Source organism: Pristis pectinata, chromosome 14 (genome assembly GCF_009764475.1).
Source record: "Pristis pectinata isolate sPriPec2 chromosome 14, sPriPec2.1.pri, whole genome shotgun sequence".
Lineage (NCBI taxonomy): Eukaryota > Metazoa > Chordata > Chondrichthyes > Rhinopristiformes > Pristidae > Pristis > Pristis pectinata.
The window spans coordinates 37,042,061-37,055,887 of record NC_067418.1 but is presented as its reverse complement, the minus strand read 5'-3'; the positions used below and the strand labels follow the sequence as shown (position 1 = coordinate 37,055,887).

The 13,827-nt window shown below is 44.6% G+C and overlaps 1 protein-coding gene across 1 annotated transcript in view; it reads right to left on the bottom strand.

Annotated features, from left to right (window-relative positions):
- Positions 1-12,325, bottom strand: part of tsg101a (tumor susceptibility 101a) — a 40,874-nt gene extending 28,549 nt beyond the window's left edge. Inside the window, exons 1-4 of the mRNA XM_052028817.1 lie at positions 12,179-12,325; positions 11,451-11,535; positions 4,266-4,331; positions 1,622-1,785 (exon numbers count right to left, since the gene is read on the bottom strand). Of these exons, the coding sequence (XP_051884777.1) occupies positions 1,622-1,785; positions 4,266-4,331; positions 11,451-11,535; positions 12,179-12,220 (357 nt within the window). The 5' untranslated portion in view covers positions 12,221-12,325. The remainder of the gene's footprint in view (positions 1-1,621; positions 1,786-4,265; positions 4,332-11,450; positions 11,536-12,178) is intronic.
- Positions 12,326-13,827: the final 1,502 nt, after the last annotated feature.

The window sequence follows — 13,827 nt, the reverse complement described above, 5'->3', positions numbered from 1 at the left end:
TCTAGGTATTCCATAACCCCGTCTTTGAGGATAGATTCCAATAACTTTCCCACCACAGACGTCAGACTAATAGGTCTGTAGTTTCCTTTATGCTGCCTCCCACCTTTCTTATACAACGGAACTACATTTGCGATCCTCCAGTCCTCCGGAACCACGCCGGAATCTATCGATTTCTGGAAAATTATCGCCAATGCCTCTGCTATCTCTAAAGCCACCTCCTTCAGAACCCGGGGATGCACCTCATCCGGTCCGGGAGACTTATCAGTCTTTAGCCCATTTAGTTTTCCTAGCACCTTCTCCCTAGTAATCTTAACTGAACTCAATTCCATTTCGTGAGACTCCTGACTAACCGGCACATTGCTGATGTCCTCCACGGTGAAGACCGATGCAAAATATTCATTCAATTCCTCTGCCATCTCTCTGTCGTCCATTATAATAGCTCCTGCACTGTTATCAATTGGTCCTATATCAACCCGTGTCTCTCTTTTACACCTTATGTATTTAAAAAAAACTTAGTATCCTTTCGAATGTTACCCGCCAACTTCCTTTCATAATTCATCTTTTCTTTCCTAATGACCTTCTTAGTTTCTCTCTGCAGGTTTTTAAAAGCTTCCCAGTCTTCTGTTTTCCCACTCATTTTTGCTTCTTTGCACGCCGCCCCTTTTGCTTTTATTTTAGCCTTCACCTCTCTCGTTATCCACACTTGTGCCTTTTTTCCATTAAAAACCTTCTTTTTTCTTGGAATATATCTATCCTGCAATTTCCTTATTTCCTGTAGAAATTCCTTCCATTTCTCCTCTGCCGTCCCTCCAGCCAGCTTACTCTTCCAATCAAATAGGGCCAACTCCTCTCTCATACCATTGTAATTTCCTTTGTTCCACTGAAATATCGATACACCAGTTATCAGTTTCTCCTTCTCAAACTTGAAACTGAACTCAATCATATTGTGATCACTGGTTCCCAGTGGTTCCTTTACCTTTAGTTCCCTAATCACCTCCGGTTCATTACACAGCACCCAATCCAAAACAGCCAATCCCCTGGTGGGCTCTTCAACAAGTTGCTCTAGAAAAACGTCCCTTAGACATTCCACAAACTCCCTCTCCTGAGTACTACCGCCATTCTGGATTTCCCAGTCCACCTTCATGTTAAAATCCCCCATAATTATCTTCACATTGTCACTCTGGTATGCTTTTTCTATCTCAAACTGCAACTTATCGTCCACTTGCTGACTGTTATTAGGGGGCCTATATATGACTGCTACTATTGTCCTTTTAAATGCAATCAAAATGCAATTAGACAATGACAGGATTACAGCCGTGTAGGGATTCACCTTAGTGGTTGAAGGGTCCCTCTTGTTGTCTACTTTCTCAGTTCATGTCGACTGAAGGACTCAGATTTCCACAAAATGAACAATCCCATTCTGGCAGTCCCTCTACGCCACAATCTAACTCCTTCCATCAGCTCCATCTTTAATTAACCAGGCTGTCAGTCTGAAGCCCTCTGGGGGGAGCAACAGCCGACAACAACCACCTCTTCCTAAGATCTTAGGTGCCAATATTTGCCCCTTCTATGGAACAATGAGGCAAAAGTAATTGTCTTATTTGAAACCTGTGATACTCACATGTTTCCACTCATGCAGATAAGGGAGGTAGATTTTCCCATTGGCATCAACGTGTTTTCCCGTTCTAATCATCATAGTGCTGGTGGGTTTTACAAAGCAGATTGGTGGGTTGTAAGGGTAAGAGTCCAGTAACCAGAGGCATACGGGGATATTATACATATTTCCTGCAAAGATAAAGAAGTCAAACAGAGAGCTTCCATGCCTCCAAAATAAATTGCCAGCTTATTTAAAGGCATAAATAGAGGAGATCAGAATTTATCTCAAACACAAATAAAACCACTAACAATGACAAAAATCATATTCCAATCCAGGTCCATGAACAAACACATTGGGCCAGAATGACATCACCTATGGTCTGTGAAATTTTCCCACCCGAAACTGGTCTTTCTTCCCCATCCAGTACCACTTCCTACCACCTTCCCCAACCATGCAGCCAAAAAGGAAATTACAGGAAAGCCCCTGCAGGTCAGTCATGAACCAAATCCACTCAGTAACACGTGTTTGCAAGTCAAGTTAGCTCTCAGGTTGGCTCAGACTCAAAACGGTTTTGCTCTTAGGTGTATGGAACACACTCTCCATTCAGTGATACAATTAGAACTACCTACTAAACACCTTGGTAATTTCAAACTATATTTTAAGAAGAACATATGTAATATTAAATTGATCATTCTTACACCACCAACCTTTGTGCCACCTGCAAACTTGCCAACCCACCCTTCTACCCCCTCATCCAAGTCATTAATAAAAATCACGAAAAGCAGAGGTCCCAGAACCGATCCTTGTGGGACACCGCTAGTCACAGCCCTCCAACCTGAATGCACTCGCTCCACCACAACCCTCTGTTTTCTACAGGCAAGCCAATTCTGAATCCACACGGCCAGGTTCCCCACATGGCCAAGTGCCAGTGGAGGAGTTGACAGAACTCATCAGCTCCCTGGACTTGGCAGACTTCTGCCCAGCTCTCCGTCCCAACTCCAGCGCCTTCACCCCTGGAGTTCCGGAGGAGGGGCCCTCGGATTGTTCCTCAGATGAAAGTCTCCTCCATCTCTGCGGCCAGTGCCGTGCTCAGACCACCACCTGGTGTGGGCGGAGCCCTTTCCTCTGCACACAGGGGTGGGGTCCACCTATGGGCATTTCAACAACCAGCTGCTGGAGGACGGCCGATCCCCGGGATTCCTTCTGTTGGTTCTGGATGGATGGGGGAGAAAGGGGGAGGGCTTTCTCTCCTTGGGGCTGTGAGCAAGACTCACGTCCATCCCTCCTGTCAAGGGTACATGAAGGGGTCGACCGAGAGGCAGGGGTCTGGGAATGGCAACCTTGAGAGGGAGGTGCTTGGCTTGAAGTCCCATCTGGGTCGAACCCTCGAGGACCCGGTCCTGTGGCAGACGTGCAGAGAGAGGAAGGGCCTGCTGAGGGACCTGCAGCTCCAGACGTCCCAAGGCACGGATGTGAGGTCACGGGTCCAGATCCTACATGATTTGGACTGTACCCCACCCTGCTTCTACTCTCTGGGAAAATGGCAGAGAGTCCATAAGTGGCTGATGGAACTGCTGGTCGATGATGGCTCCTCCGTCTCTGATCCACAGGGAACAGGTGACTTTTAGAGGACTGTGTTCTCTCTGGATCTGTCTAGCGTGGAGCCATTCCTGTGCCTTTGGAGGAGGTTCATGGATCAGGAAGTTGCCTCACAGGTGGATAGGGTAGTTAAGAAAGCTTATGGGATGTTAGCATTCATAAGTCGAGGGATCAAGTTTAAGAGCCACGAGGTAACAATGCAGCTCTACAAAACCCTGGTTAGACCACACTTGGAGTACTGTGTCCAGTTCTGGTCGCCTCATTATAGGAAGGATGTGGAAGCATTGGAAAGGGTGCAGAGGAGATTTACCAGGATGCTGCCTGGTTTAGAGAGTATGCATTATGAGGAGAGATTAAGGCAGCTAGGGCTTTACTCTTTGGAGAGGAGGAGGATGAGAGGAGACATGATAGAGGTATACAAAATATTAAGAGGAATAGATAGAGTAGACAGCCAGCACCTCTTTCCCAGTGCTCAATACAAGAGGGCATGGCTTTAAAGTAATGATATGCATTGCCTGGGGCAGTGGTGGAGGCAGGTACATTGGTCAGATTCAAGAGATTGCTAGATAAGCATATGGAGGAATTTAAAATAGAGGGATGTTGGGAGGAAGGGGTTAGATAGTCATAGGCAAGGCTTAAAGGTTGGCACAACATTGTGGGCCGAAGGACCTGTATTGTGCTGTACTGTTCTATGATTCTTCCAAGATTTCACTCCCAAGTTAACTGACATGCAGATGTGTCACCTATTAGTTATACAAACATACATGATCTTCCTGCCATATGACACAAAGAAACGTTCTGCACTATGCTGGTGAACCCACAACCACATCATAACCAAGAGCCCAGTGGTTTCAACGGGGTTAACTAGAACACAGGTTCAGGGGGCAAAGGGGTTACTTCTATTTTTAATTATTTTGCTTTGATGTTTTAAAATGTTCTAAACGTTCGAGTGTTTTAATTAACTATTTTAAAGATGTAATTACTTTTTAGAGACATTTAAAGCTGTTAAATTCAGCAGCAGCTTTGACAGAAAACAAAGCCCCACAATTGCTCCTAACTCCTTCCTTACCTCTGTAGCTAACTGGGATTGTTCCAGTGAGACTCATCAGCTCCTGAGAAGAACCATTGTTAAATACTGAAATCAGAAAGGGAAAAAAATAATCAACATTTCACTCAATCACAAAGGTCTATAAAAAAAAACTCAGCTTCACCAATACATAATGAAACCATGTCATCTGGTACAGCAAAGAATATCAGCACAGGGAGTAGTAAAATTCTGCATGCTCCAGCAGCTCACAGTGAGGAGCCAAAAAGGTTTTCACATTTGTTACCTAATTCATCTCACACTAAAGGACAAATCAAGTAGACAATAGGGCAGCAGTGATGTCCCAACAAACAAGACAATGCTGTTCAATTTACACATTTTATATTTGACCATAAATGAGACGTATTGGACTATTCCAAATGGAATGGATCTGTGCTCCAGCTTCACTGGAGTTTATGGGATCCATGACAGGAGTTAAAATGCACACAGGAAAACCTGAAATTTACTATGCACAAGTACAAACAATAATAATTCTTGTGTAAAAATGACCTCTAAATAAATCAAAGGCATTGGCAGAAAAAAAATCAAAGCACCAAAATAGGATACTGAACACAGTAAGGTAATCCAGTAAAATGGGCAAGTAGACAGCCTATGAATTACAGAAGAACATTGTAACCGATGTCAGTACATTTCAATTGTCTTCACACCAGTCACTGACTCGTGGCTCATGAAGCTCAGCTTCATACAATACGGACATCCCCAATTGCTCCTTGAACTGACTGGCCTCCTGGGCCATTTCAGTTAAGAGGAAATCATACTGGTGTAATAAGTCACACATGGAATAGATGGGCCAACGATGGCAGATTTTCATCCCTGAAAGAAAGTAAGTGCACCTGATGGATTTTTACAACCCAGTAGATTCATGCTCTTCAAAATTAGTTAACTGAATTTAAATTCCACAGATGTCATGATGGAATGGGAGTTCAAATTGGGATTTGAAGGATAACAGCATCTTAGCAGGAAGAATGAAGAGAGACAACATAAAATAAAGAAATAATTTTGAAAGGGATGCCCCATACATCACAGGCACATCCCTCCCCACCGTCAAGAATATTGACATGAGGCACTGCCTCTAGAAGGCAGCATCTATCATCAAAAATCCCCACCATCTGGGCCATGCCCTCTTCTCGCTGCTGCCATCAGACAGGAGGTACACAAGCCCAAAGTCCCACACCACCAGGTTCAAGAACAGCTTCTTCCCTTCAGATAATTTTGTTCCTGAACCAACCTGCACAACCCTAATCACCACCACAGTATAATCACCACCACAATATAACAACATTATGACCGCTTCACACTACAATGGACTTTGTTTTTTCTTTGTTCTAATTATGGTCTTTCTTGTATGGTTTTGTACAATTTATATTTATGATTTTCTTGTGAATGTTGTGTCTCTAATGCTATGTGCCTGTGATGCTCCCGCATGCAAGTTTTTCACCACACCTGTGCATCCACGCACTTGTGTATATGACAATAAACTCAACTTGACTTGGAAAGCAGTAGTGAAGGATGTTAAAAGGTAGATGGAATTTGTGCTCTATGACAAAAGACATAACAGTATAAAAGCAAGAAAGGTGTTCAAAATCTTTACAAAACACTTGCTAGGCTGCAGGTGATATACTGTGGCCAACTCTGAGCACAACAGGTTAAGAAAAAAATATAAAGGCTAAGAAACAACACATAGAAATGGTTGGAAAAAAGATGGCTTAATTACATGAAGGGATTGTAGAAAGTGATATCATTCTTCTTAGAGCAGAGCGAGGAGAACTGATCTGTTCAAAATTACATTGACAGAATAAAAATAATTGTTGCTGCACAGGGAAAGAGCAAAGGAGTGGGCTCAACTGGACCTTTCTTCAAAAACAAGCTCGCCACAGGCAACTGATGATGTACTGTAAGTGGCCTCTTTCCGCGTGATTTTACAACTGATTTTGAAATTGTGTAAACAATACAGAAGACACAGGCTAATCTGGCAATGATTTGAGTTTCCTTGTATCGTCTGTCTCTAGCTTAGTTAAACTGCTGCTTGAAGTTCAGCGCTTGCATTAAAAATTATTTTTAAAAAATGTATTCAAAGACTTTTTCCTCAAGGTTGCTGCTTTAGGAGACCTTTTTTTTAAGTAACATATACTAGTGATGTACAATCCCACTTTGTTTGGAATTAAATACAATGGTACACACCACATTAGGGAGATGGGACTTCAGGTTTGCATTTGAAAATCTAATTTTAACCATCCTTGTAGTAAGAGAGAAAACTTTCCTTGCTGATCCACAGGATCTAATCAGACCACGTAGCACTGGCAGCAATTTTTCCATCCCATATAAAAATAGATTTAAAAAATCCCATCCTGACCCAACATAGCTTGCCAAAACTCATTAAGTGACATTAAGGAGTGACAGCTCCCACTTCCCGTGGATGACAAGATATATTGTTAGTTTAGTCAAAAAGGCTTAGAAAGCTGAAATCCCTTGAAAGCCCTTGAGGAATAGAAAGGAAGCAGGATAGAACTTAAGGAATTCAGAGGTCTAAAAGTTGCCATGAAGGATCCTCAGCAATTAGGATTAGGGAGAATCCCAAGGCATATTAGGAGCAAGAGGCTAGCTAGGGAAAGGGTAGGTCCACTTAAGGACAAAGAAGAGAATTAATGCGTGGAGCCAGAGGAAGCGGATGAGGTCCTTATATTTATATACTTCACATTTATATTCACTAAGGTAAAGAGCATAGATGATGGCGAGTCAGGGTGGGATATGCTGATATTCTGGGGCATACCAATATTAAGGAGCTAGTGCTAGGTGCCTTAAAAAACATTAAGTTTGTTGGGTGTGTACAGGAAGGATTCCTGACACAGTATGTGGACAGGCCGACTGGAGGACAGGCTATTCGGGACCAGGTACTAAGCAATGACCTTGATCAGGTTTCAGATCTCTCGGTGGGAGAGCATTTTGGAGATAGTGACCATAACTCCTTGACCTTTACCATAGCCTTGGAGAGGGATAGGAGCAGACGATATGGGAAAGTATTTAACTGAGGGAGGGGGAATTATGATGCTATTAGGCAGGAACTTGGGAGCATAAATTGGGAACAGATGTTTTTGGGGAAGTGCACAGTGGAAATGTGGAGGTTGTTTAAGGAATACTTGCATGGGGCTCTGGATAGGTTTATCCCACTGAGGCAGGGTAAGGGTGGTAGAGTGAAGGAACCGTGGTTGACACAAGATGTAGAATATCTTGTCAAGAGAAAGAAAGCAGCTTATCTGAGGTTTAGAAAGCATGGATCAGACAGGGCTCTGGAGAGTTACAAGGTAGCCAGGAGGGAGCTTTAAGAATGGACTTAGGAGAGCTAGGAGGAGGCATGAGAAGTCCTTGGTGAGTAGGATCAAGGAAAACCCCAAGGCATTCTACATGTATGTGAAGAATAAGAGGTTGACTAGAGTGAGGGTAGGACCAATCAGGGATAAAAGAGGAAATGTGCCTGGAGTCGGAAGAGGTAGGGGAGGTCCTTAATGAATACTTTGCTTCAGTATTCACCAGAGAGAGAGAGACCTTGACGTTTGTGAGGATGGTGTACAACAGGCTGATATGCTAGGGCACGTCGATGTGAGGAAAGTGGATGTGCTGGAACTTTTGAAAAACATTAGGATAGATAAGTCACCGGGGCCAGTTGGGATATATCCAAGGTTATTACGGGAAGCGAGGGAAGAGATTGCTGCACCTTTGGCGATGATCTTTGCATCCTCACTGGCCACAGGAGTAGTGCCAGATGATTGGAGGGTGGCAAATGTTGTTCCTTTGTTTAAGAAAGGGAATAGGGATAACCCTGGGAATTACAGACCAGTGAGTCTTACTTCAGTGGTGGGCAAATTACTGGAGAAGATTCTTAGAGACAGGATTTATGGGCATTTGGAGAAGCATAGGCTGATTAGGGACAGTCAGCATGGCTTTGTCAGGCCTCATGAGCCTGACTGAATTCTTTGAGGATGTGACAAAGCACATTGATGAAAGTAGAGCAGTAGATGCGGTGTACATGGATTTTAGTAAGGTGTTTGGTAAGGTTCTTCATGGAAGGCTCATTCAAGAAGTCAGGAGGCATGGGATCCAGGGAAACTTGGCTGTGTGGATGCAGAATTGGCTCACTCACAGAAGACAGAGGGCGGTGGTAGAGGGAGCGTATTCTGCCTGGAGGTTGGTGACCAGTGGTGTTCCACAGGGATCTGTTCTGGGACCCCGGCTCTTTATGATTTTTATAAATGACTTGGATGAGGATGTGGAAGGGTGGGTTAGTAAGTTTGCTGATGATACCAAGGTTGGTGGTGTTGTGGATAGTGTGGAAGGTTGCTGTAGATTACAACAGGATATTGATAGAATGCAGAGCTGGGCTGAGAAGTGGCAGATGGAGTTCAACCCAGATAAGTATGAAGAGATACACTTTGGGAGATCGAATTTGAAGGCAGAATACAAGGTTAAGGGCAGGACTCATTGCAGTGTGGAGGAACAGAGGGATCTTGGGGTCCACGTCCATAGATCCCTCAAGATTTCCATGCACATTAATAGGATTGTTAAGAAGGCGTATGAAGTGTTGGCCTTCATTAGTCGGGGTATTAAGTTCAAGAGCCATGAGGTGATGATGCAGCTCTAACGAACTCTGGTTAGACCACACTTGGAGTATTGTGTTCAGTTCTGGTCATCTCATTATAGGAAGGATGTGGAAGCTTTAGAGAGGGTGCAGAGGAGATTTACCAGGACGCTGCCTGGATTGGAGAGCATGTCCTATGAGGATTAGTTGAGTGAGCTAGGGCTTTTCTCTTTGGAGAGGAGGAGGATGAGAGGTGACTTGATAGAGGTGTACAAGATGATAAGAGGCATAGATCAAGTGGACAGTCAGAGACTTTTTCCCAGGGTGACAATGGCTAACATGAGGGGGCATAATTTTAAGGTGATTGGAGGAAGGTATAAGGGGGATGTCAAGGGTTTTTTTTTTTACACAGAGACCGGTGGGTGCATGGAACACACTGCCTGCAGAGGTTGTGGGGGCAGATATATCAGGGACATTTAAGATAAACACACGAATGATAGAGAAATAGGGGAGGGAGGGTTAGATAGATCTTAGAGCAGAATAAAATGTCGGCACAACATTGTGGGCTGAAGGGCCTGTACTGTGCTGTAGTGTTCTATGTTCTAAATGTGAGGTGATGTATTTTGGGAGGTCAAATACAGGAGAAAAGTATAGAGTAAATGGCAGGACTCTTAGGAGCATTGACATACAGAGGGATCTTGGGGTGCAAGTCCATAGCTCTTTAAAAGTGGCAATATAAATGGATATGGTGGTAAAGAAGGCGTACGGCATGCTTGCCTTCATCGGTCAGGCCATCAAGTATAAAAGCTGGCAAGTCATGTTGCAGCTGTACAAAACTTTGGTCAGACCACATTTACAGTAATGTGTGCACTTCTGCTCTCCACATTATAGGAAGGATGTGGAAACTTTGAAGAGGGTGCAGAAGAGGTTCACCAATGTCGCCTAGATTGGAATATATTTGCCATAAGAGGTTGGACTAACCTGGATTGTTTTCTCTAGAATGTCAGCGGCTGAGAAGCGACCTGACTGAAGTGTATAAAACTGTGAGAGGCACAGATAGGGCAGGCAGTCAGAGTATTTTTCCCAGGGTGGAAATGTGAAATACTGGAGGGCAGAGGTTTAAGATGAGAGGGAAGAAAATTAAAGATTTGTGAGGCATTTTGTTTTTGTTACACAGAGAGTGGTAGGTACCTGGATCACATTGCTAGGGGAGGTGGTAGAAACTGATATGATGACAAAGTTCAAGAGTATTTACAGAAATACATGTAATAAAGGGATACTGATCACGTGCAGGCAGATGGGATTAGTTATATAGGCATCATGGTCAGTGCTGACATGGGGGCCCTTTCCTGTTATCTACATTTCTGTTTCATGTCCTGGTGGGAAAAGCTTTTGTCTTTCTTACAATTCTCAAACCATTATTGACAATCCTGGCCCATTAGCAGCAATTCCAAAAGGACAGAAAGATGGGAGGTTTATTGTCACATTGGATTTATATAATTCAGTATCATTTGGCAAACCAAAATGTAATTGCTGACTTTTTTTTGTCAGATTGGCATAAGAATCGTTTAGCATAGGAAGTAAAAAAATACAGTTTTCACAGTCCATTGCCGGGGTTTTGTGCACTGTCTGAGTTTTGATAAAGATTGTCAACCTCACCCAATCACTGCAATTTTTGGGTTACCAATGATGGAATCTGACCACCTATCTGCTGCTGCTCGTTGTATGATTGCCTTTGTTACATTAATGGCCAAGCGATCCATTTTGTTTAAATGGAAGGATCCAATACCTCCCACCACTTTTCAATGGTTTTCTCAAACTATATCATGTTTAAACTTAAAAAAAATTAGGAGTGGCACTGTTGATTCTTCGCTTAAGTTTGAGGAAGTTTGGAGTTCATTTATTCAATATTTTCATACCATATAGATACCTTTTCAATAATCTTTGAATTTAGAGGAGTGGAGTTGACGACATAATAATGCTCTTTGTTCATCGAGAAATATCAGTCCAATTTTTTTTCTTTCGAAATTTTTAAAAAAATTTATTTCCTTTTATTACTTACAATTTTTTCTTCGATTTGGGTTTTTTTTAATATAATAAATCTTATTCTTTCTTCTTTTGACTTTTTTGGTAATACATTCGTTTACCAAGAAACCGTGGGGCCTAGAATAGTTTTTTCATTCTTTATGACTATATATGTCATGATTGTCCTCCCGATCTCTTTGTATTACGTGTATAATTACCAATGCTATATGTATTAATCTGAAAATTAATAAAAAGATTGAAAAAGAAAGAAAGATTGTGAAACTGTCAATCTGCACAGGGACCAACAATGTAATCCAGAAGATTGCAACTGTCCACTCCACTGCAGTCAGTGTGGGGCTAAATCAACAACCAGATTAAATACGAGGTTCACTCATATTCAGGGCCTTACCTAGCTCTTTGATGTAGTGCACTCCAGATCATCACAACTCATTGGTTTAAAGAAAACACACAATCGTCATGCCATCGGAGAGGTCAGAATGATCATCACTGAGATAACAGATTGATTTTGAAAATGTTTTCCCATTACTCACCATATGCATCGTTCACGGGCTTGAGGTCTTTGTAGGTGGAAGTTACGTTTAGGATTTCTCGAACTGTCAGATCCCTGTATTTATACTTAAAAAGGAAGAAAAAAAAACATATTTTATAACAGTTCCCTCATCACTTTCTTCCTCACCTCCCGCCTCTCCTCCCCCTCCCTCACCCACCCGCCTCTCCCCCCTCCCTCAACCCCCCACCTCTCCTCCCCCTCCCTCAACCCCCCACCTCCCCTCCCCCTCCCTCAACCCCCCACCTCCCCTCCCCCTCCCTCAACCCCCCACCTCCTCTCCCCCTCCCTCAACCCCCCACCTCCTCTCCCCCTCCCTCAACCCCCCACCTCCTCTCCCCCTCCCTCAACCCCCCACCTCCTCTCCCCCTCCCTCAACCCCCCACCTCCTCTCCCCCTCCCTCAACCCCCCACCTCCTCTCCCCCCTCCCTCAACCCCCCACCTCCTCTCCCCCCTCCCTCAACCCCCCACCTCCTCTCCCCCCTCCCTCAACCCCCCCCCTCCTCTCCCCCCTCCCTCAACCCCCCACCTCCTCTCCCCCCTCCCTCAACCCCCCACCTCCTCTCCCCCTCCCCTCCCCCTCTCTCCACCGCTCGGCCCGGCCTCACTGTGCCCCCCCCCCGCCTTTACCCCAACCCCACTGACCAACACCGCATTGTTCTCTGGCTACGTACCTACAGTTCCCTCTTCCTACCACTTGCTCTCCTTACCTTTGACACCATTTTTTTCAGCCCTCCCTCGGTTATCGCCATCGTTTCCCTCCCTCGGTGTGTTTACTCGGTTCTGCCTCTGCTGGTTTGGTTTTGCTTTTGCTTCCGCTTCCGCCCACACAGATCCCAACCGGAAGCACTCAGTAGGTCACCGGCGATTCGTGGATTCAGGAAGCGCTGTGAACGGGAAAAGGAGCCGGAGGGGATGGGGGGGGTGAATGGGCGGGGCCCCGGGGTGGGCGGGGCTAGGGGGAGTGGGCCGGGCCCGGGCTGGAGGCTGGGGATGTCTGGGCGGGGTCGTCAATGGGGCTCTCCCTATGGGTGGGGTCACCAATGGGGAAGGAGCTCTCGCTGTGGACGGGGTCTCCAATGGGGCTGGGCTCTCCCTATGGGTGGGGTCTGATTCACCTTGGAAATGTGGAAAGATAGGAACATTTGCAGGCGATTCACCTTGCGAACCTGCTCGGCCTTTCAAAATGATCATGGCTGATCTCCCCTATGGCCCCTGATGCCTTTTTGTATCCAGACAGCTATGTCTCTTTCTTATTCAGCATTCCTGCTCTGGCAGAGAATTTTACAGCTTCACCACCCTCTCAAGTTAGGCACCTACTTCTCATTTCAGTTCTAATGGTCTTATCCCATATCCTGAAATGGTGCCTCCTGCTTCTGGTTGCTCCCCACCCTCCTGCCCCTAGTCAGGAGAAACATCTTCCTTGCATCATGCCTGTCTAGCCCTGTCAGAATTTTGTACATTTAACGAGATCTCATTCTTCTAAACATGAGAGAACACAGACCTTGTCAACACAATGTCTCATGTCTTTGTTAACATGCCCTATATGGCAAGTTTACCCATTCTTGGGTAAGGAGATCTAAATAGTACATGATACCCCAGGCATAATCTCACCCTTGGCCTGTATGATTGTAGTAAGATATCCTTGTTCCTGTACTCCAAAGCTCCTGAAATTAAGGCCATTATACAGTGTGCACTCTTAATTGTTTGCTGCACTTGCATATTTGCTTTCACTGACTGGTGCACAAGAACACCCTGATTCCTTTCAACATCAGCACTCAACCCATCACTATTAAATTAATACTCTGCCTTTCTGTTTTTTTTCCCTACCAAAGGACACAACTTCACATTTATCCACGTTATACTGCATCTGCCAGGTATTTGTTCACCTACTCAGTTTATCTAAATTACTTTGAATCCTCTCTCACAACCCCACAAAGTTTTATGTTATCGGCAAATTTAGCATTATTACATTCCATTTCCTCATCCAGATCCTGGAAATACATTATGAATAGCTGGAGCCAAGCACCAATTCCTGCAGTACCCCACGAGTTACATCCTGCTACCCAAAAAAGATCCTATTTATTCTTCCTCTCTGTTTCCTGTCAAGTAATTTTCAGTCCATGCCAGTACGTTACCCCCAATCCCTGCACAATGGCATCACCGTGCAGCAGCAACTTCAGCCAGGGCAGCCAGTTCCCAGTCTGACAAACTGGCAGAGCAGAACCAACTGGCGATCGTGAGTCAATGAGCCTGTCTGTTCCAAAACCTACTGGTGGGGCAGTGAACTGCCTGTCTCCCCCTACAACACCACTTTCTTAGTGCTTAGTATCAAACTGAACTTTTTCCAGAGGAAATA